We start from the raw sequence: 23282 nt of genomic DNA, 5'->3' as shown, positions 1-23282 counted from the left end.
CGCTCCCGGTCTTCTAAACTAAAACGAAAAAGAAAACCTAAAAAGCTAAAAGATTTAAAATCTGAGTCCTATTCCTTCTCGTACACACTCTCCTTCCTTCCTCTATATATAAACAAATCGACGCTCTTCTACTCCCGCTCTTCTCCTCTTCTCTCTCTCTCCCCAATCGAGCTTTCCACAGCCATGGAGAACGACTCCCCCAGAACCCCAACTCCCGACCTGCCCAAAGATCTCTCCTTCTGCAGTGACGGGGTTCGCATTCTCTCCTCTTCCGACGACGATTCCAATCCCTCTACTCCCCTGGCCCCAACTCCGCCCTCTGCGCCGCGGCAACCCATCGAGCCATCGAGTCCGGCCGTCCCCGGCTCTACCGACCCCTTGGTTCCGCCTGATGGCTTCTTACTTCCTAGACCTAGCGGTTTGCTTCACGTAAGGAGCCGCCGCCTTTCTGGTCCTCCTCCTGGCTTCAACCATCCCAATGCGTCGTCGTCCACTCCCCTGGTCCCGCCCACGACTACTCCTACGATTCGGCAATCCATCCGGCGATCGAGTTCGGCTTCTCCCAGCACCGCGGGACTGCTCGGAAGCGCCTCGCTTGCCGCCTCTAGCAGTTCCGTTGGCGAAAAGAGCGGCCTTGAGTGCCTCAATGCCTTGTTGAGCGACTTCGGAATTGCCGGTGGCGATCCCGGCGCGTCGACTTCCCTGGTACCGCCGACTCTTAAAAGCACTAGTTGCCGTCTAGAAGCGAGCAGTAGCGGTCACGGTCGTGGTGGCTTCAGCAATGGCTTTGCCTTCCACGCTACCCATCCTATTTCCTATGGTAATTATAGCCCCGAGATCATGCGAAGAGCAGCAATTGAAGCACAGAGAGCTATCATACGTCAAATGGGATCCACAGAGAATTCGACGACGGAGGCCCGCGATGCGGTGTCCAAGGAGAGGATACGGGCGGCGGTCCTTGGCGGGGGGATGAGCCTCGCGTTAGCAACCTCGGAAGAAGACTCGAAACACCTCTGCAGCCTTTTGGATGAAGGAGATGAGGAGTTTCGGAGGAGCATATTCGCTGGAATACTCCCTTCACTGGTTCTGATCATGGAAGATACATCCGGATCTCGTCTCTTCGACAAGCTACTGCAGGTCTGCGGCTACGACGAGCACCGCCTCATCGTCTTCACGCTGGCCCTCAATCCTATGCGACTGCATTATCTGGCTAGAAAGAGTTGTGGGTAATGCTTAATGATGATTGAAACAATCATTCAATCAATTTGCTTCACCTTTGATAGAAACCTGATCATGTTGCGTGTTTAATCTCTTCCTTTCTCTGCAGCGTTGCCTCCATCAAGAAGCTGATTGAGGCGGTCAAGAAACAGAATGGGTTAATCCATCATCTCACCACTGCTCTCAGTTTCAGGATCTTGGATCTAATGATCCATGCAACTGCCTCGTCTCTGGTGGATTACTGTCTCAACCGCCTCACATATGCACAGAATATGGTAAAATTTTCACCTCATCCCATAGATTTCTATACAAAAGATAGTAGATATATATTATATATATATAGTGACGATTTTTTTTTTTTTGGGGTAATAGTTTCTGTTTGAGGCTGCTGTGAGGTATTGCAGTGAGTTAGCAACATCAGAGAACAAAGGTTGCTTTTCTCTGGAGCTGTGTATCAATTTCTCCAAAGGTCTGCAGAGAGAGGAGATATTGAAGGAAGTAGTGAAGCATACAACTAGATTTTCACAGGACACATGCGGGTAAATTTGAGTAGGCAAAATTTAGTAATGCTGGTTTGCTAGTAGCTCTGAGATACAAGGATGATAGCTAATAGTTTCTGCTCATATTTGTAGGAATTATGTCATTCAGTGTGTTGTTGCTCTTGAGGAGCCAAATGCTACTAGAATGATCTGTGAGCAAGTCGCGAAAAATCTCGAAACGCTATCGACGCATAGATTTGCAAGCTATGTTGTGCAAAAATGCCTTCAATCGTCGGCGGGTATCATACTCTTTTGGAACCTGGTAGAGTTGGAAGATGAAGAACTCAACATGATTATAAGAGATGCATATGGAAATTATGTAATTCAAACAGCACTGGAACGTTGTACCCTACAGGTTACTAACTCGAATTCTTGTTGTTGTTGTTCTTCTTCTTCTTCTTGCATTCTAAGTTTACTTATGTAACGAATTTTGTTTTCTTTTCCTACAAACAGCACCAGCATCTCTACGACCGATTGGCTTCGCGCATCAGACATCTTCCTAAGACTCTTTTGTTGGATCGACACGCAAGAAATGTGATAAAGCAATTGTCCAAGCTGGACAATAGAAGGCAAACTTAGGATCAAAGGAAATTTGCAGTTGTGGTTCTATCATGGTGTCATGTTATGACTCAGTTGTTTTAAGTGATCTTTTGTATCTGAACTCTGCTACTTTGCTATTTTTATCTGTTCATCATTTGTTTCTGTCCTGTAGATTAGGCAAATAAGAAATCAATAAAAATGATGTTGCTTCCCTAACATATGGATCTTTCTTTCTTTCTTTTCTTTCTTTCTTTTTAGTCATGTGCAATTCATAGTTAGACTGTAATAAATGTTTGTCGAAATGGAAGCAAGTTTTCCTAACATTATTCGCACAGACAGTGTGTTGGAAAAAGAAAATTCAAAGGATATTACCTATTAAGTGGAAATTTACAGTAAACACAAGGGTTTACTATTGTGACAAATCCACTGCTTAGAAATAACAAAGTATATTTGACTCAGCATCTGCATGTTGGATGAATAATACATCTAGAGGTAGCTTTGTCTTTTCTGTATTGTTTTGTGTCATTTTACAACAAAATGAATCATCTTTTGAAGTAAAACCGTCGTTGTAATATCATTCCACCATTTGACAATCTGATTGACATTAGCAATTAGGTGACCACCAAATGAATTATTTTAAAACTTTCTTTGTTTCTGATAATTATTATAAAGCCACTTAACATCCAGATTTTATTTTATGTCTTTCTAGTTTCAATTGGTTGTAATTGGTGCCACTTCTGTTTGAACCTTCTCTTCTGTTGTGAATTAAGACTACTCTCTTCTGACACAAAAGAACAAAGAAGAAGAGAAGCATGGGGTAATACAAAAACACCTCTTCATCTTTCACATTACAACAAAACAAGAATCCACCAGAACAAAGCACTACCTTCTTTCTATGAATATAGACCTACCTGACTCAAACAACACTCAGATGATTTACCAAAAGTTCCTGAATTGGAGTAGGCCAAAGATATCTCTAACTTCATATAAGAAACAATATGATTAGCATTTACGCATACATCACCAAGTAATCGCATCAGTTAACACAAAGAATCTTAGCTACTCATACTTCCTGTGGGAGTTGACATATATTACAGTCAAGCTACAAGTGATCTCACATCAAATACATGAGAATAGAATTTAGATAGAGCATTTGATGGAGTCATTCTTTTGGTACCCCCCACCACTCATAATCAGTAACTTGCAATTTGCCAGATTGGCTGCATCAACATTAATTTTGAGAATCACATATGCCATTACACAAGTCAACAAAGTATAGCAATCCAACAGACAGTACCATAAATGCCAATTTCGACAACAAAACTAGAATTACTATCTACTATATTGTTCTTCTTAAGAAGAGATGCCAACAAATCTACCAAAATAAAGCAGAAAGGAACCAACAAATGTTGGAGTATAATGCTTTCAGGTCACAAACTCAGTACAAAAAAGCATTGATAAGCAGTAGACTACATAGTGCTTTACTACTGTGGTCCCTTGTATTTCAGATTTGCAAGAAAAAAAGCAACAATATAACCTTGCAATCGACACAACTGTGTCCAATAATCTGGCAGTTTCTAATCACTAAAGAAATACTACTAGTACCTCATATTTCTAGCTTACCTACTAAATATGAGTAATAAATTCAGAAGCACAACTATATCACCACAAACAGATGCCTTTATCTGCAGCTTGCATTTTTTAGACTGTTTTGCAGACGAATCATCTGATAGCCTTTATCTGATAGCCTTAAAAAGAGGTCGTGTGACTTATTAATTGCTACATTGGGTCAGTAATTTTGTGAGAAGCTGAGTAATCTACACAAAATTTTATTGAAGTATGAACACAACAACTGCAAGATATTGAACTTTGACCTTGATATAGAGGAATGCAAATAGAGCTTCCAAAGAATGTCTTCCCCTGCTATTTGTGTACCAAGGCCCCCCTTAAGGCCTATCAATAACACCTTGAGGCCTTGTTCAGTTGAATGAAAGAAAAAAGTGGATCTAAAATGGGTGGGTGCATCTTTTTATCAGTGAATAAGGGAACACCATATCCTTACCAAGTTTCTACTGTTTGGTTGGAAGACAAACTCAAGAAACAAGGGGGCAACTTTTTCCTTGCCATTACAGAACCATGATAAAGGGACTTATCCCATATTGCACACCACAGGTGCGACGAGGAAACTGTAATGTCATGCAGAACTTAATACAAAAGGTGATAACAAGGGGATAACAAAGAACTGAAAAAAAGAAGCTAGGAAGATTTTGTAGATTAGTAAATTACTACCACAATTACAAAAAGCTCCGTTAAAATCATAGACCAAAAACTGTAGCAGCTCAGAAGGAAAACTCCCACCTCAAATACACTCATAACCTAAGAACTTATCACAATTTGCAAGCCAATCAGCAACCCGATTGACTTCTTTATAGATATGTGTAACTTTACAATTTTGGAAATTATAAGTTAGAGCAATAATGTCATCAGTAAGTGAGTCCACCCAGGAAGCTTGACTGGCCAATTGACTTGATCAGCAAAAGGGAATCTAATTCAATCCAAATGTTTGAGATACCTTTGTTTTGAGAGACATAGAAACTTGGTAGCCAAAAAGTATGCTTAATCATCATTTATGAGAATAGGAATGACTAACACTATATTAAGCTTCTCTATTAGATATCATTTATGAGAACAAGAATGATTAACACTACATTAAGTTTCTCAATTAGATATCCACCAACAAATACAGGTTGACATAATCTAACAGAAGAAACAAAGTTATAGCTGACTGATAAATTAAGAACTGTCTATGAAATGTATATTGAACATCATTTACTTACAAGTGCCTTCCTTACCGGTAAAAGATGCAAAAGAAGTTGCATATGAAAAGCATAAAATAACAGAAAGACTGATGATGACATGAGTAGTTTAACATCTGGAAGCTCCATATATACATCTAAATAGCTTGGTACTGTGACTGTAGTCAGTGAAAATAAACCACATAACATAACGATATCTTGTCTCACCTTAACCAGTGATAGATTAGAAAAATATATCAGTGTAAACTTCTATGGGTAAGATGGGGGATAACGAGCTGTCATGCCAGGGAGGGAGTAATTAACATATCTTCCTGAACTATTGTACAGATGAGAGTCCACAAAGGGCTCTGAAGTGTAGAGATGACGCCTTGGCGAGAGGTTTCCATGAACTCCAAGAGGGAGACCAGATTGACTTGAAGCGGCATGATCATAGATAGTTCTAGTAGAAGCAAGGCCATAAGATCCAATCAAACCCATGTATGGAGATTGATTAGTCAGACCAAATAGAGCCTTATTCCCAACAATTGGGGGAGGAATGTCAGGAGCAGCAGTAGGTGTTAAAGTTGTTGACGGCCTAAGACGCTTGTTGGCCTGCTGCTGCTGAAGATTCCGAGGACTCAAATGCGAAGCAACAGAAGCAACTGTTGCAGTTCGCATAGGTCGCTTCTTGGACTGCTGCTGAAGATTCTGAGAACTTGAGTTAGAGGCAACAGAATTTCCTGTTGCAGTTCGGCACTTGTTTGTCTTCTCTTGCTCCAATTGTGTAATACGCTTCTGAAGATTCTCACTTGAATACTGCGATTCAAGCTTGTACTCCTTGATAGTGTTAATCACCGCTCTAAGAGCAGTGATCTCTTTTGCAATTGCCTCATTCTGTGGCAAATAACAAACAAAGTGGGGTTTCAAGAGCATAGTTGCAGATCCTAAAAAGAGGTCATAGAGTACTAAAATTACCTGAGATTGACGAGAATTGATTCCTTTCTTGCGCACTTCCTGAGCAGCCTTTCTAGTCACCTTCAAGTAGTTTTTCAGCAGAGGTACTGGAGGATATTTATCCAGCAAATTAAGAGAATGGATAAATTTTACTGCATCAAGTTGTTTACCCTTACTTTGCATTTTCTGAACAAAATCTGTCACAAGTAACAAATTCTTATGGGCGTCATGATGCTACCTAAATGTAAAAGACTAGTAAATCAGCATAAAGGAGGCATAACAGAAAAATGCCCATAAACAAGTAAAAGGATATATAGAAACAGTTGACAAGCAATGCAACAAAAGGCAAGAGTGTATACACTAAATAAGGGATTATTGAAGAACAACAGCACGGACACAAGAACTTCAGTTCCAAACGATGCTTTCTTATCAGCAGAAATCACAATAGCTGCTTGTGGGTACGGATCCATGAATTGAAATCTTACATTCACCAACCTCAGGCCCAGCTAAAAAGGAATGAGGGAAGAAAGGAAGGAGGAAATGACAAGAGATCTCCATACTTAAGAAGTACACCCTCTTGGATCCCTTGAATGATATTTAACTGTTTCTCATCCTAAAGCACCCAAAAGAGGACATCAAGAAAGCTACCATTTTGGAACACTCAATGGTACTCAAATACTACAGGTTTGACAGAAAATTGAAAACAGAAACATGGTACAAAAAATAGTGTCATAGCATGTCCTATACCAGGAATATCAATGCGAATACTGCGCTTCTTCAACATGCTTAACAAAGATATGGCCCAAGAAAAACAAGAACAATTGATCAGGGAAAAGGAGGCCAGGTAACAATTTGCGTGTATGTGATATTGTGATGCCACCAAAATAGCTAGTGAGCACAACGAAAAATATGGTATAAAATACAGATAGTGAAAAGGTTGACAAGCATAATGTACAAGTGTGAAAAAGGGAGAAGGCTCAACGGAAAGGTTTTGGTACTCCAAGGAACCACATAAACCAGCATGGGAAGTTCTGCTTTCTAAATGAACTTAAAATTATAAAGATCAAAAACGATTTCTAAGGAAGTTCTCAATGCAGCATCACTAGTTCTGCTGGCAGAACTAATCAAAAGCCCAATCCCCACAAGGTTTCAACGCATATAAAGCAAAACCAACGGTAAAGAAAGGAATGCCACAGCTGTAATTCACAAGTTAATAGAATGGGGAGAAAAGAGACTAAAATGGCCAAGGATGGACATGAATATAAACCACTTACCATACTTAATCAAAATGTCGGAAAACTATTCAATACCTAAGTATCTCATAATACGTCAAAGAAAGCTTGGGTAATTTCAACTAAATGTGCCAGGGAAAAGATCTTCTATGACAACGGATAAAATCATATGGAACTCGTCAAAAAAGAACAAAACACAGAGCTAAAATTACATCCTCAGCCTAAAACAACCGTTTGATCGGCTGCCCTGCACCAACAGAGCATCTGTACATTCCACACGCTCCTTTGTAACCATCTTAAAGCAAGCTCACCACATTGCAAGAAAAAAATAAATTGTATAAAGAGAAACTAAGATCAGCAGAGAAAACTTAATGAGTTATACTAACTTCCCCATAACCTGCATAATATGGAAGGTATTAATTCCCATTCTTACCGGGCATATTCTCCACGAGGCCAAGGCCTCTAAAGATATTAACCGCTTGCTTTTTTCGACACACAGAAACAAAGAGATTGAACACCTCGTCCACCTTAAATTCCGACACCAACTTAAAAGAAACCAAGAGCTGCAAGAAAGATAAAACCTCAACTTGGTTTTCCCCACGATTCGAAGCCTTCCCTTTCCACTCCAGTGCGAGCTTCTTCGCCTCATCCCGAACCAATGGTTCAATCTCAGTAGACAAAATTTGTAACCTTTCCAAAAGAGTGAGGCAAGTCCTCCTGATCACCTGCACCTCGCCATCCTTCTTCCCCTCGGATTTTGAATCGTAGAACCCATCCATGGCATCAAGCACAAGCTTAGCCGGATTGGGAGCAGATCCAATAGCAACATCGAGCTCGTTTGTGATCGCGGCGAGATCCTTACGGTTCTCAACCACATACAATCTCAATCCCTTCGCATCCATCGCGGCGCAGAGGGATCTGAGCTCGGAGCCGGCCAAGGAGTCAACTTTGGCCACCGGGGGAACCAAACCGGCCACGGCGTCGACTTTTTCTTCCGGCGGATCCAAACCGGCCATCGTGGACTTGTATTCAAGCTCCTTGAGGCGGTCCGCGATGGATTTCTCGATCAAGGCGAAGTGGTCCTCCAGGTCTTTCCACTTGAGGGTGAAGGAAGCGAGGGAGGAGGAGAAGGACGAGACAGCATCGAACACCCTCCGCAGATCATCTTTCTTCGCGTGGATGGATTCGACGGCCGCCACGATCTCTGCCGTCGCCATTGCAGTGGGACGAGCAAGGAAACACTAACCCTAAAGGAGGAGGAGGAAGAGACGAAATCCGAAGAGGGGATACTAACCCTAAACGGAGAAGAAGAGACCAGCGACGGAGGAAACCCTAACCCTAGAGGCAGAAGCGCGGGCTCCGTCGAAGCAAAGGACGGAGGGCGGCGACGAGGACGTTGAAGCGGAGGACGGTATTTATATTAAGATGGAGAGGGTTGTTACTACCGTTGGTTTATAATCGAACGGTCAAGACACGAGACTGTTGGATAGTAGACGTAGAATAAAAATGGTAGGATAATTACACTAAAAAAAATCCCTAACTAATTTTGTTTCTAAGTGCACCTAAGTGTAAACTTAAAAATAAAAATAAAATATTATTATTTAAAGCTTGGTTTTGTTCTCTTTCTATTCTCTAAAAAAAAGGTAAAATTAGACCTGGAGGACCTAAATTTGATTGCAAGATGCATTTATTTTTAATAAAAAAATTTAACAAATAATTAACAAAACAAGAATATTTTGAAGGTTTTCGAAGGTGAAGAGATAAAATGTGCGGCGAAAAATAAAGCATATAAAACTTGGCTACAATTCGAAAGTCTATATGTAATTATTATTATAAGTCTATTGATATTTCAACAGTATTTATAAAAAGAGTAGAGATTATATATTTTAGAAGTCTCTTTTTAGTGAGTAGACGAATCATTTTATTAGCTTTAATTCATCAAATATAACGTGATATACGAGAAGAAAGAGGAGATATGGTGGCATATTAAACATAAGTTTTATACTCCGCTAAATAATAGATCAGCTCGTGCACAATAAGAAAATAAAGGAGGCAGGACGGTTTTGAAAGAAAGTATTTTATTTAACAAACATTGATACTACAAATAGGCACAATAAGAGCCTTTGAAGACCGAAAGCTCTATAACGAAACTAACCATGGAGACATAAGATCAACAATCTAGGGGAGGAGATTGTGGGTGGCAAGGAGAAAAGGTTGGAGCATGATGTGAAGTTGGAGAAGGCGAGCTCGAGAGCGAATTAGGCGCGGATGACGATGATGATTAAAATCGACATCACATTCTATACAAAAAGGGAGATTTGGACAAATGTGAGATTAGGCGATAATAAGATAAGATGCCGCTAAAATGATGCACAGTGAAAATAGAGAGATGATGTGAGAAAAGATAAAAGAAAAGATGACAACCTCGTAGAGAAGGAGAGGGGTAAAGGCATACGAACGGCTATCTTTTAACATACTAAGATGATGAGATTTATTGATATTCAATATCTCCAATTTCAAAAGATTCTTTACCGAGTCCTACCAAAAGGAAGATAACAAAATTATTAAGCCCATAAAAAAGTTACAAGCTAATATAAAAAGAAATCCTAAAATTTTGAGTTTCAACTGTCAGTAAGAATAGAACATTTTATTTAGTGAATTAAGTACAAGCACAACTCTAAATTTTATTTCCAAAAAATTAGAGCAAATAAGGTGAATAACCAATGAGAATAAATCAGTTTAGAAAAAGGTCATGTGTGTTATAAATCCTTGTTTATATTTGTGTGTGTTTCTCCTATGGATGCCTCTCAAAATAAAATAAAAATAAATCACATTTTAAACCCTAACTAAGGGCAGAATGATTAAACTAAAGCCACAAGAAAGGTGTTCTTGTTTTGCTACTTATCTATCCATACAAAATTTAGAATTATATACACAAAAATGAAAGAATTTTCAAGAACATACGTACAAAAAAAATAATCAAAGCATTTGTATAAAAAAAACTCTTATATTTTTAAAATAGTAAGATTATTTTCTTACGCAAATCTCCGACATAAATTATGTGTACTTTATTTTCAAACGTCAAACTTAAGAATTTTTTAGTACAAATATCTTTAAAAAAATATTCTAATTATCGGTAAGAGATTATACTGTTTAATTATATTCTAGTATAGTGCATAATAATTACATTAGATTAGACATAGAATTGAAATGATAGTTTGATAAATGACTAAACTATATTATAATAAATGGACGAGGAGAAGAGAGAGAGAAGAGAAAAAAAAAACAAAATATAAACATAAAAATATTAAATTGAAGAGGAGGAGAGAGAAAAGTAGATATTAATATACTAATATTAAGTTAATAATTGTTTATCTATTACATTAGTACAAGAAGGTTTATATCATAAGTGATTAGTAATTTGTCTTCAACTTAAGATCTTTTGCAAATTACACAGCAGATAGCTTTATATCCAACTGAGGTCAATCCATTGGCACCTCTCTCGTGCACATTGGACCACCAATAGCTTTTATATTCCTGGAAAAGAAACACCTTCTTAGCTCAAGGGATGGCAGTGGTGGTACCACCATGGGTCTACCACTTAGGTGGTTGCTTACTTGAACTAATTAATTCATCTCTAAAGAGATTTTTTGTTTTTGAAAAAACGATACAGAATTCTAGATATAGATCTTAAATGTATATTAAAGCTGCTAACATATTTATTTGAAACAGATATAAGATTAATATATGCTATCTTTTAGGCTAATTATATACTAAATGGTCAAATTTATGCTAACGAATGCTCGAATTGGTAACCTCTTTTTTTAATACCAGATGAGTATTATATTTAAATTTTTTACGGTGTACATAAAATCTTCAAAAATGGTAGATTATTCAATTACTTTCACAATAATGCTGATCAAAATTGACCGAAAACTCATTGTTCAAGATCTATGCCCGTATACACAGTGAAAAAAGAACTGTAATTAAAACATGTTTGTTTTTACGTTATAACATAATTATATTTCATGTTCTAACCTTCTCTACCACCTCTCATGTCCATTAAGGATCTCCTCTCTCCTCTCGTTATATATATATATATATATATATATATATTTTGTCCCAATGCTTTCTTTGTTAATCGAACGGAATTGGAGGAAAGAAAGAAATAGATAGGAAAAGGTAACCGGGAAAGAGGTATATATATATATATATTATATATATATATATATATACATATATATCATATATATATGGTAAAGAGAGAAAGGAAGGGGAGAGAGAGAGAGAGAAGAGGAGGGCATATGACGAGTCCTTCTCTTCGTCCGATGCCGACTCTTAGATCTTAGATAGAGAAAGAGGATTCCTTCGATCTCTCGACGAAGCGTCTCAGATTGGAAGGTAAGCCCCCCCTCCTTTTATTTACCTCGATTCGCGAGCTGTTGGATTCCAAATTTTGTTCTTTGGCAATCTTATCGGCGCTTCGAGAATTGGGCTTTGCTCTGGTCGATCTGAGAAGGATCGAAAGAGGTTCTTTGATTGGTTTCAGATGAGCCCATTTCGTGTATATGGGTTTTTTTTTTCTTCTCTGGATTGTAGCTGATTTGTGTGGCTTGCGAACGGATTCTATCGGGTTGTTTTGCTCTTTCCCTCTGATAGATCTTGTGATGCATGCGATGCTAAAAAAATCGAATTTTGTTTCGTGGGTCTTGGTTCTTCAATGTGATTTTGTTCTTTTAGATTGGATCTGATGGATATCAGTGCCAATTGTGGTGATTTATTCAAAATGATAAGTGGATTTGGTTTGCTTTCTTTGTTATCATTTGAATTCTGTTACTGGATTGCTGTGTTGATGGTGAAGTTAATTTTGGCATTGCAGAAAAGAGAATGGAGTCCGATAATGGCAAGCTCTTTATTGGGGGAATTTCCTGGGAAACCAATGAAGACCGACTGCGGGAGTACTTTGGAAGCTTTGGGGAGGTGATGGAAGCTGTAATCATGAAAGATCGAAGCACTGGCCGAGCCCGTGGTTTTGGTTTCATTGTATTTGCCGATCCAACTGTCGCAGAGAGAGTAGTTGTCGAGAAGCACATGATTGACGGGCGCTTGGTAATTGGTTTGCCTTTTTCTTACTGATATATCTGGCTGTTATAACATATTGCTAGATTTGTGCTTCCATCTGTCTTAAGCATTATTGAACATATGATCCATCAAAAAGTTGCAATTGTAAAAGAATTCTGAATATTGAATGGTTATTCGGGAAAAAAAATCAACTCACTGGTTGATTAATTTCTCAGGTGGAGGCTAAGAAAGCTGTTCCTAGGGATGGCCAACACACCCTTAACAAGAACACCAGTAGTAACCATGGTTCTCCTAGTCCTGGCCGAACCAGAAAGATATTTGTGGGAGGCCTGGCATCTACTGTAACAGAAGCCGACTTCAAGAAGTACTTCGATCAGTTTGGTACTATCATTGATGTTGTTGTGATGTATGATCACAATACACAGAGACCGAGGGGCTTTGGTTTTATCACGTATGATTCAGAGGATGCTGTAGATAAGGCTTTGCTTAAGACCTTCCATGAGCTGAATGGTAAGATGGTTGAGGTCAAGAGGGCTGTTCCGAAGGAAATGTCCCCTGGACCCAACATGCGGTCACCTATCGGGGAACATAACAGTCCATATGCTAGGTTCAATAGCTTTCTTAATGGATACACTCAAGGGTACACTCCAAGCCCTATAGGTGGCTATGGAACAAGGGTGGATGGCAGATTTGGGCTGCTAGCTGGTGGACGTAATGGTTACCCTCCTGTTGGTCTAAATTATGGAAATGGTACGAATTTTGAGCCTGGGGTGAACCACAGCTTTGGCGGAACTTCAACTTTCAGTAATAGCCTCTCTTACGGACGGCAACAGAGCCCGTATTACAATGGGAGTTCAAGTAGATATAATACTAATACTGGCTATGGCGGGGTTAATGACAATGCTGGTTCCGTATTTAGTTCATTAGCTCGTAATATATGGGGCAATGGTAGTCTTAACTATGCTACCAACATTGCAAGTTCTAATGCCTTCATGCCGTCTGGAAGTGGAAGCCTAGGTGTATTTGGTAATGAAATTGTGAACTGGGGAGGTCTTTCTTCTCCTAGTTCTGCTCATGGCATGGGCAGTGGTTCAGGCTATGCTAGCAGGTATCTGGGTAATGACCCTGAGAATAAAAACTTTGGTCTGCATGCCAATAGCTATGGAAGGAACAGTGGGGTTAGTACTGTGAATACTTCTTTTACTGTATCTAGAAATGTAAATGAAGGAAACTATGCAGATTCATTTGGTAGTAACTCAATATATGGCCACACGGCGTGGAAATCTGCCTCTTCTGAGCTTGATGGGCCATTTTCTTATGGGCTGGGCAATGCAGATTCAGATCTCATACCAAATGGTTCAGAAAGTTATCTTGCGCGCTATAATGCTACTAATAGCCAAGCAAACGGGGGTAAGAGGTTCCTTCAACTTTAAAGAATGGCCTTTTTTATATTGTTCTTTTTGTTATGAGCCAGTATTTACATAAGCAAAGCATTGCAATATGTCTGACTATCTGTAACCTGTGATGTTAACTTGTCAACTATGCATAATGATACAGGTGACAGACTTCTTTCCATAGTTTAGTTACTCAGTACGATATCTTTCTTCTATTGAATGAACGTCTCAGATTCTCAGTATCATTTTAAACTGAATAATAACAGAAGATTTGAAATTCATTTCTTATGAGACTGTTTTTGTTAATCAAATGATGGATGTTTACTACTTTAGTTTAGATATAGGTATCTATTTATGTACAACAGCTTCTTGGTTAAAGTTCTTTTTTCCTTCTGTCTCTTTTCCTCCATTATATATGGTTCCCTGTTTGTATACCTTTCACCGTGGATATTGGGGTTATTCTTTTTTGTTAAATCTTTTGACTTATGTTGCAGATCAGTCCAGTTTTCACGGATAAAGTTAAATCTTGTTATATCTTGAAAGAAAGCTGATATTGATTGTGGAAAAAACATAGATTTTAGGATATACACTATTTCGTATAAATCATGACACTTTCTGGTGAGGGACTATTGTTATAACTTGCATAATGAAGGAGTAGAAGTTGATCTACAAGTGACACTTAGTATTGTAAACAGATTGTTGGTCAATTAGTTGTTGGACTAGATGTTTGAAAAGGCTCCATTACATGTTGAATGGTAGCTGATGCATTCAAACATGTGCTATATGAAGTCAGGGTATAAGAAACAAAATCCCCTAAACTGTTAAAAGAGAAATAGCTTTTGAACAACCATCATACTGTCTATTTCTTGTTTTGATTTATATTTACCAGAACAGGATTTTAAAATTTAAATGGCCGAAAAGATTGATTATTAATCAGTTGAGAGAATTTTCATTGGATTTAAGAGATACACTTCCAGAAAAAGAATCTGAAAAAAAATGATGCAGTGAATATCTGAATTTAGTAATCTTTAGCCTGGTCATAATGTAGTCGATCATTTGATTAATTAATTTCTACTCTTAATGTAGTGGACCTTAATAAGATCATTATTTGGTTTTTATAGTTTTGATAGGTGACTTGGATTCAATGGCATTGCAGTTGATAACTTTACCAACAAACATTAAAACAATGACAAGGCCTTTAGTCCAAACTAGTTGGGGTCAGCTTTTATAGACAAACACCCCAACTATTTGGGGTTGGCCTTTAGAAATAAATGTATAACTGGTTTTAATTATTCTTAAAAGTTGGAACTAGCAGCTTAAATTCTAATAATATTCGAGTGTCCTTTCAAGCCTGTTGAGTACGGATTTGTGCTGATGACTCATTAATGTACTTCCTTGGAGATTCATATTCAAACATTGCCCTTTTACCTTTTTGTAGTTAAACTTTCTTTGTCTAAAATAAATTTGGGAGATTTTGTCCTATTAGTATGTTCTTCAAATCAGTCCCTATTTTATGACTCCCTATTCCAAGGATTGTTTCCTCATGCCTCTTACTGACCAATAACTGGCCTCATTACATTAGCACATATAATAAGTTAATAACTTTCCAGATGCAATGATTATACTGACTATCGAACTATATCCCAGAGCGTAGTGGCAAACATTGGCACGTCAAATTTAGTCTGCAATGAACCACACATTTCATTACATGGTGGAGTTTTCATACAAACACGTTTATAATATATTAATGACTACATTTATGAAATAAAATGAAAAATAATGTTTAGCAAGAATGATTTGGAAGTACTACCAAAAATAATCAAAAGAAGAGCCTATGCCAAATGACTTGTAGTATGTCCAATAAAATTCTTCCTGATGAAATCCACCATCACTTCTGCTCTATGCTTCTTATGTGAATAGCAACACCAAAAATAGTTTGGCATGATGTTAAATATTGAATTGCATGCTACAGCCACAAAAACCAGAAACAGTTGACGAAGTTATACTGAACCAATACATCCTGCTTTGTTCTTTTAATTGGGCATGCTATGGTTGATACATTTGACTTACAAATGTATCAATATATAGTGGCTGATGTTACGTGTACCAGCCTTTTTTTTTTTGGCCTTAGGTTTCAAAATAATCTCTCCTCTTATCTAATCTTGTGAGATACTGTAGGTTTGTATGTGAACCATCTCGATGAACTGAACTTATTTGAATTTCTTATGTCTTAATGATTCTTTTTGTTGTTTAACCTCAAATTTAAAATGTCTATCAGCTCAAGTGGTTCTTTTCTTTAGTCGACTTCTCCTTCTAGTAATTGTTCTGTTGGATTTCATTTTATTTGGTTCTTTAGATATGTCCTAGACATTGAAGCCCAAGCACCATTCAGAGTAACAGAGTAAGCTTGTATACCATAGCAAATGCTTCTCTATTGCGGCCTTTCCTGCTTTCCTCTTGGTTATAGGAATGACGGGAAATGGTCAGTTGTTCTTTATTTTCCATGTAACTTATATCTGCTTAGAAAAGGCTTAAATGATGATGAAATAGAATTAAGACTACCCCTTCTATGGAGCACATTCCAGGAGTAGATTGTTCTTGACTTCTTAATTTCTGTCATATGATTCTTGTGTTTTGTCCTCAATTTATACTTTATTCTAGTTTAATCCTTTGTTTTGTAATTTTGTCTGGAACACCGAAACTGTAAAGGTGCTCCTGAGACCAAATTATTCTTGTCCAGACAACACCATAGTGATACGCATCATACTGCCACAAATATGTTATTTCGTGCTAAGATGACGTGGTTTGTAAGTAATCCTTCAATACTTTCATTAAGGCAGGAATATCCCTGTGTTACTGTATCATACACATTCTGTTAGGTTGCAGTTACTGATGGAAGAAAATTATGATGGATCAGCGTACCATGGACCATCTTCATCATCATTGTCAATTTGTCACCATTGACTAACCTTTTACCAATAATAGATGAAAGGGCCCCAAGAACACTTGTAGGTTACTAAGAGCAATTGGCCACTGGAAAGAAGCCATCTAGATGCTAGAGGACCCCATAATTTGGTAGCTTCCGACCTTTAGCTGTCCTATAAGAACTCTATTAGGCTTTGAGAACATGTACCAATGGATTGCTGCGAGACCCTTATGCGACTGTATTGGCAATGTTTTGTCCAGGAAGCTTTTATAGAAATATATCGAGATTGCATTGGCAAATTTTGTACGTTATATTTGATTGTATGGTGATGAAATGAAGAATTTATATAAGTATGTCGAGACTCGAGATTTCATCTTGTATTTATGGATTAGTGTTTTATCTTTTGTTCAAAGTGTCTATAAAAGGTATCAGATGTCTTATACTCAGTCTTCTTTTTTGCTTGCTCAGGTCTTGCTGCCAACGAAATCGTTCTTTCATTACAGGGTTCATGATATGCGAAGAATCCAGTGAATCAGGTGCATAATTGCAAAGGTCAGATACCGCATTATAAGTACAGTTCAGTTGATTGTTTAGAGCTAACCAGGCAGATGGTATAAAATTAAAAAAAAAAAAAAATCTTACATATGCAATTTTGTGTAACGTTTGAGAATCTTTAGGTTCACCTTTTCTTACTGAATTTGGGTTTTGTCTATTGGGTTTTGATTGAGATGTGAAATCAGATTGCGGGATATATTCAGAGGTTCTTCCGATGTATGTCGGCAGTACGCCATATAGACTGACTCTTTTTATACATAAAACTGCTAGATATCTAGCATTATGCTCGGTAGTCGCAACTATCAGGAGGTTCATGTTTCTCTTTTTATTGTTTTACTGCTATGTACAAGAGATGATGATTTATTAGTGAAACTTCCAGGGGATGCCTTCTTTGGTCCTCAAGAACAATTTTACCAATCAATTCTAATTCATTTCTAGACTATGTTTATTTCTCTAAATTGCCTAAATTATGGCTGCATACTGCATTCCCATTTCATATTCTTATTGAAATTTTATGGGGGCTTCCCCACCTTGCAAAATAAAAAAGAAAGAAAGAGAAAAAAAATAAAAGGAAAAGAGAAAAAGAGAGGGGGTTAACTTTGTTTGTTGTCACTAACACCTGTACATTCTGATTCCATTATATATCCTAATCCTTTCCTTTTGTTAATTAAGTCACACTTGTCTAGCTGTATGGTGCATGATTTCATGTGGAGACATTCTCTCTCCATGGCCTTTTGCTTACATAAAGCAGAGAAGGGAATTGAAAACCTATCAAAAGGGCCACTCCTGCAAAATCCCATGTCTTTTCTTTTGCTGCTGCTCTCTTCTTAGTCACTTGTGTGGAATAAGAATGAATGGAATATGAATAAGGCTTATTCTGAGATAACCCTCTTTATACTAGTATATTATAGCAGTATCTATTTCTCTCTCCTCTCATTTTATACCTCTAAATTGTTTTAATATTAAGCAAGAATTACTAATTTTCCCTTGAGGAATTCCACTCATATTTATTTTAATGTTAGTACTTCTCTATTTAGGTTTAAAATCTCACCAATTTTTAACACAATTTTACTATTTTTTTTTTATTTTCATATTAAGGATTCTCTTTGCAGGTATACCCCTCAAAAGCTCCTCCTTTTTTGCGTTTATGCCCTTCTAAATTTCATATTTACACACGTACCCTTAAAAACCATTGCTTCTGCATGGATCCTCTAGAATAGTTACATTTTGATAACTCAATTTTAAAATCCAATATATTTAGTAGATGAAATTACAAAGATGCTCCTAATTGAAAGTAATCTATACAACAAAAATTAAGGGCATTTTTGTATTTTCACTGTGAAATGGATTAAAAAAAGACTTAACAATTGATTAACTTTCATGGTATCCAAGCATAAACAAATATTCTAAAGGATAATTATATAAAAACCAAGAAGTATTTTTAAGATATACATATAAATATCAACTTTAGAGTAGTGTATACATAAATAACGGGTTTTATAATAGTATACATGCAATATATATATATATATATATATATAAAGAAACTTTATCTCGCCAAATTTAGTCAAACATCATCCAAAATATCCTGAGTTTTTGACTATTCTAAGTTGAGCATAACAAATATTTTGTTCTTGTAGATTAGATAATTTTATTTTGATTGATTTATTTTTATTAGGAAAAAAAATGAAAAAGGCAGATAAAAAAAATCCATTTTATTTTCTTCGAACTCCCCCCAAATAAAAAATACCTCCATACATTCTCATTAAGCTCGCGAGCCGATCTGATTAGGGTCAACCACTTAGTTGAGTTTTGATTCACTCCAATGCTTATAAGATGATTTGTACCTGGCATACAATAACTAATGTCTTAGTTAGTAATTTTATTGAATAAATCACTTTCTTGGTAGATAGAAAAATATTAATAGTAATATAAATCGCTTACTTACTGGTTCAATGATTTCTCTATTAAAGTTTTAATTCACTAATGGTACTAGAAATTACAAAATTGCCATCTCCGGCAGTGATTCTTTTATTTATAACTCATCTAGCCAGGTATAATATTAAATGTTGTGTGTAGACTAAAATGATTAAAAAAATAAAATAACTCCTGGATCACTGTCCAGCAGAGGAAAGAGTTTGTGGCCAAACTAGCTCTCTTTATTTTTTTTACGTGAATAAATTACTCTCAAATTTATGAGATTTAATATATTGTAGTTTTAACAAAAACGCTAAACTTATAGGGGTTTTTTTCTTGGGCAAAAACGCTGATCAATTCAGTATTTTTATCTGGTCTTTAAACGCTGAGGATATTCTCAGCGTTTTATGCATATAAATTCATTTAATTTAGTCTTTCATTAATTTAGGGAAAAAATTATCTGGCGATAAAAATGTTGAACCGATTAGCGTTTTTAAAAACGCTGAACAGCGTCTGAGGGTAGTCCATTTGGATAAAAAATTTAAAAAATGAGGCTATTTTGGTCAAAAACTCTAGAGGAAATGTGCTTCCTGTTATCATTTCACATACTAGTTGAAGAACTATGTAGTCAAACAGTCAAGTTAAGAGGATAATGTAAACAAACATATAGGAAATTGCAATGGATACAAAACAACAACAAATAACAAACTGTTCGACTCTGCAACTCTTAACAATGAATTTGAATTCCCCCACTGGAAGAAACTCACCCAAATCATCAAGCAAGATGACCATGAAAATTTTCCTGTCTCCTCTAAAATTCTTATTATAGTCTATCACCTGAGAGGGATAATTGACAGTCTTATAATCCTAAATATCCTGAAAGAATTGACAAGCTTTTCCTGACCAGTTAGCAACATGACAAAGCTAATGCATATCTAAAATGAAATGCAGGACAACATCATTAACAAAGAAACAAAAGATATTGTATATATCATGAGAGTTCATTAAAGCAAAGTCATGCAACAGCCAGACATACAATAGCTGGTATGTGGAATACTCAAATACCCTCTCATCAAAAAATCAAAAGAGAGATTGAAATTGGAAGTGCAATTCCATGAGATAAAGATTCATAAGTTGATGTGGATAATATTTACAACTCAGTATTTAGATACATGTAGTAAAAGAAGTGATAGGAGCAAGATCATGATCAGGATCAACACAAGCCATCCTCTACCAAGTAAATGCAGCTGATAAATTTAGAAGAATGCCCTGCTTCCATAGAAAACTCTAGGGCTACTCTCCTTCGACAGCTGCAGCTTCTTCTGAGAACTCGAATTGACATTCTCAGTAGTTGTGTATCCCTTCTCACTATCCATAGGAAGTTTCATTTTCGTGAGAGAGACTGTAAACTGCTGCATGCTCTTCATGTACATATCAACAATCTCCTCTGATTTGATGATGTCGACGCCGACAAGAGGTTTGATGATCGCACTCTCCGCGACTACTGGGCTTTTATCTGTTTGGCCTGGAGATGCTGCAATTGGAGTGTCTGTAATTGGAGCACTACTCAAAGGAGTCTCATTTCCTAAACCTTCAACAGCATCAATTCCATTTTCTTTCGACAAGCAATCGATGACATGAACTCCTGCATCATCATTATCATCAGGGCAGCTATCATTCTCCATAGTGATCAGGCTCTGTGAGCAGTGGGTATCCATTCTGGTGCATGGTATCCGGAAATACTCGGAAACCATGAGCTGATTCTCATTGTCTATTTTCAAATCAGGGAATTCAATCTTCTCATACACAGTAGGAATTGAATCCTCATTCTCATTCTCCAAATCTGGCATAGCATTCGTAGGGGCCATAGGTACGGCTGGCAACAAACCCACATAGGACAAGGACAGCTGAACGAAACCGGCCGGAGAGTGGAAAAGATCATTCGATGAGAGGGAGTATTCCAGCGCCAACTTGTTCCCGCTGGCGACCACGACGTCCGGCAGTGGCACGAGACTAAGTCCAAGCAGCTGGTCCCCAAGGTAGTTCTTCACCCTACTGAGCATCCATATCTCGCATCTGAGGGACGAGTCGAGGGTTCGAACGTTGAGGCGGAGATTCTCGTTGAACACCGGGTTCCTCCCAGCACAATTGATGATTTGGGTCGAGACGGCGGCTTCGGGGTCACTGGTGAGACAGAGCTTCGCATACACATCTTGCTTGTGATAGATGCAGATGTTGTGAATGCCGCGGGCTTGGTGGATGAACACATCAAGATAGCCGATGAATCCTTCTGGGATTTTGTTGCTAAGCTTTGCAGGCTCGGCCATGGAAGATTGGGAATTGGAGAACTCCATGAAACGGACAAGGAGCAAAAGACCTATATAATACCAAAAATATGGAAGATTTAGCTCAAAAGTAGAGATTAGAATGATTGGAGAACAAACACTACAACTTGGATTGAAATCCAACTCTCACAAGCTAAAACATCCGGTAAACCTGAAGCAAAATCCAGTTTTTATACCTCGGAGGAGTACAACAAAGCTCAGACAACTAGAAGAATGCCAACAGATGAGAGAGGATAAAGATTAGTACGAGAAGCTAGAACAAACAACGCCAAGCAAACCCTAGGCTATTAAAATCATGAGAACACCGAAACGCTGAAGGAAAAAAAAAAAAAAAATCCAATTTTGGTACCTCGGACAAGGAGCCAAAGCTCAAAGACGAAGAACTTCCAACCACCCAGAAGCCAAGAAACACAACTCCCGCAACTCCAGGAAACCCAAATCCCACCACCGTAAAGGAAGTCAAAGAACCAAGAACTTACGTACAAAACTCAAACAAAAGAAGGCCAACTGGAAGCTAACAACAAACCAAGTAAAAAAACCACCGACCCTTGATTGAAAAAAGGGGAAGATTACGGTGAAAGCTCGAATTGGGTCGCTCGCCTTTCACCAAAAGTCAAAAGGATTTCAGCATAAATGTCCGGAAAACCGACATCTTTTGGAGGCGGCGTGATCCAAAGACCCAATCTTTGAGCCTCTTTTCTTGTGAAGATCTCGACAAAGGAAGCAGCTTTTTGTTAAAAATTATCTTCAGGAGTAATCCGGAAACGGCGATAATGGTGGCTTCTGAGTGTAACCTGAAAGTTTCGCACATCTTTCTCCATAGATTAATACTTTGCTTTATAGTTTGGAAACTTTTCCAAGTTTCCACTTGGGACGATAGAGAGTGTGCGTTTTGACTGACTGGAAGAACAACCAACTGTCCATCAATAATTTCATAATGTGTCAAATAAAAGCTTAATCTTTTAATAGTAAATATATCATTAGGCATTAAACAAAAGAATGGATACCATGAGAAATGGGGGAAAAAAGGGTTTATTACACTTAAATCTGGAATTTACCTATTTTCATATAATCTTTTGAAACAATTATATCTAGCCTCATGGATTGTTGCTCAAACATTTTTATTTTTGGAAACTAAATTTTAGGCTTAAATTTATTTCGCTCGTCTATAATTTTATTTGCGTTACTATTATCTCTTTATAGTTATATTTAAAATGAAATTATTATATATTCTTATCATACTTAACTAATCTATAAATCAAATTTAGAGATACTCATTGAATACAAAGTTATAAATAATTAAATAAACTTTTTAACACAAAAAATAATGCCAATTGGATTTAAGATAATAAAGATATGATAAATATATTAAACATATATAAATATATATATTTTTATCATACTTTTATTGTATAACATCTAGTTAATAGTATTTTAAATGTGTTGAAAATTTTTATCCAATTATCCACAATTTTATTTCTTATGGGCATTTATAAATTCGACACGTAGGTCGATTAAATATGATTAAAAAATTAACAGGTTTAGCTTGATACTAATTATAATGCAATAAAGTGAATTTAAGCCTAATCGGGAGAAGGGTAACACAAAAACACAGCTATTCATTAAATTATTTTATTAAAAAATAATATATGAACATATAAATTCAATTATCCAATTAAGATTTCCTTAGCAAAAAAATTAAACTAAATACTAAAGAACACAATAATCCATTCAGGAGATCAGGTCAGCAATAGTTTAGGAGTTCTATATATACTTATCCCATAA

General features: G+C 37.1%; 3 protein-coding genes and 1 long non-coding RNA gene across 7 annotated transcripts; 2 read left to right on the top strand and 2 right to left on the bottom strand.

Annotated features, from left to right (window-relative positions):
* The first annotated feature begins 1604 nt into the window (after positions 1-1604).
* LOC140786815 (uncharacterized) lies at positions 1605-4603 on the top strand. Its single transcript, XR_012108705.1, has 3 exons — positions 1605-1757; positions 1851-2112; positions 2211-4603. It is a non-coding gene; the product is annotated as an uncharacterized lncRNA (long non-coding RNA).
* A 567-nt stretch (positions 4604-5170) lies between these two features.
* On the bottom strand, positions 5171-8675 carry LOC140786814 (truncated FRIGIDA-like protein 1). The gene is made up of 3 exons (XM_073135493.1): positions 7712-8675; positions 6068-6243; positions 5171-5986 (listed from the first exon to the last, which is right to left on the bottom strand). The coding sequence occupies exons 1-3, from the start codon at positions 8493-8495 to the stop codon at positions 5363-5365; spliced, it is 1584 nt and encodes a 527-aa protein (XP_072991594.1). The 5' UTR covers positions 8496-8675; the 3' UTR covers positions 5171-5362.
* A 2833-nt stretch (positions 8676-11508) lies between these two features.
* LOC140786551 (uncharacterized) lies at positions 11509-17656 on the top strand. 2 transcript variants are annotated; one of them, XM_073135056.1, is made up of 5 exons: positions 11509-11679; positions 12158-12387; positions 12576-13770; positions 17149-17232; positions 17421-17656. In XM_073135056.1, the coding sequence occupies exons 2-4, from the start codon at positions 12166-12168 to the stop codon at positions 17190-17192; spliced, it is 1461 nt and encodes a 486-aa protein (XP_072991157.1). In that variant the 5' UTR covers positions 11509-11679; positions 12158-12165; the 3' UTR covers positions 17193-17232; positions 17421-17656. The 2 variants fall into 2 exon arrangements, with proteins under 2 accessions (XP_072991157.1, XP_072991156.1); XM_073135055.1 differs by having other exon boundaries at positions 17149-17656.
* Positions 17657-20113: 2457 nt separating this feature from the next.
* On the bottom strand, positions 20114-22419 carry LOC140785462 (uncharacterized). 3 transcript variants are annotated; one of them, XM_073133286.1, is made up of 2 exons: positions 21847-22419; positions 20114-21529 (listed from the first exon to the last, which is right to left on the bottom strand). In XM_073133286.1, exon 2 carries the CDS (start codon positions 21504-21506, stop codon positions 20409-20411), a length of 1098 nt encoding a protein of 365 aa, XP_072989387.1. In that variant the 5' UTR covers positions 21507-21529; positions 21847-22419; the 3' UTR covers positions 20114-20408. The 3 variants fall into 3 exon arrangements, with proteins under 3 accessions (XP_072989387.1, XP_072989386.1, XP_072989388.1); XM_073133285.1 differs by having other exon boundaries at positions 22044-22419; XM_073133287.1 differs by having other exon boundaries at positions 22071-22419.
* Between the last annotated feature and the right edge of the window lie 863 nt (positions 22420-23282).

This window comes from Typha latifolia, chromosome 4 (genome assembly GCF_019914945.1).
Source record: "Typha latifolia isolate L0001 chromosome 4, TyphaL0001v2, whole genome shotgun sequence".
NCBI lineage: Eukaryota > Viridiplantae > Streptophyta > Magnoliopsida > Poales > Typhaceae > Typha > Typha latifolia.
The sequence above is the reverse complement of the archived record's forward strand: the minus strand, read 5'-3'. Positions and strand labels throughout refer to the sequence as shown.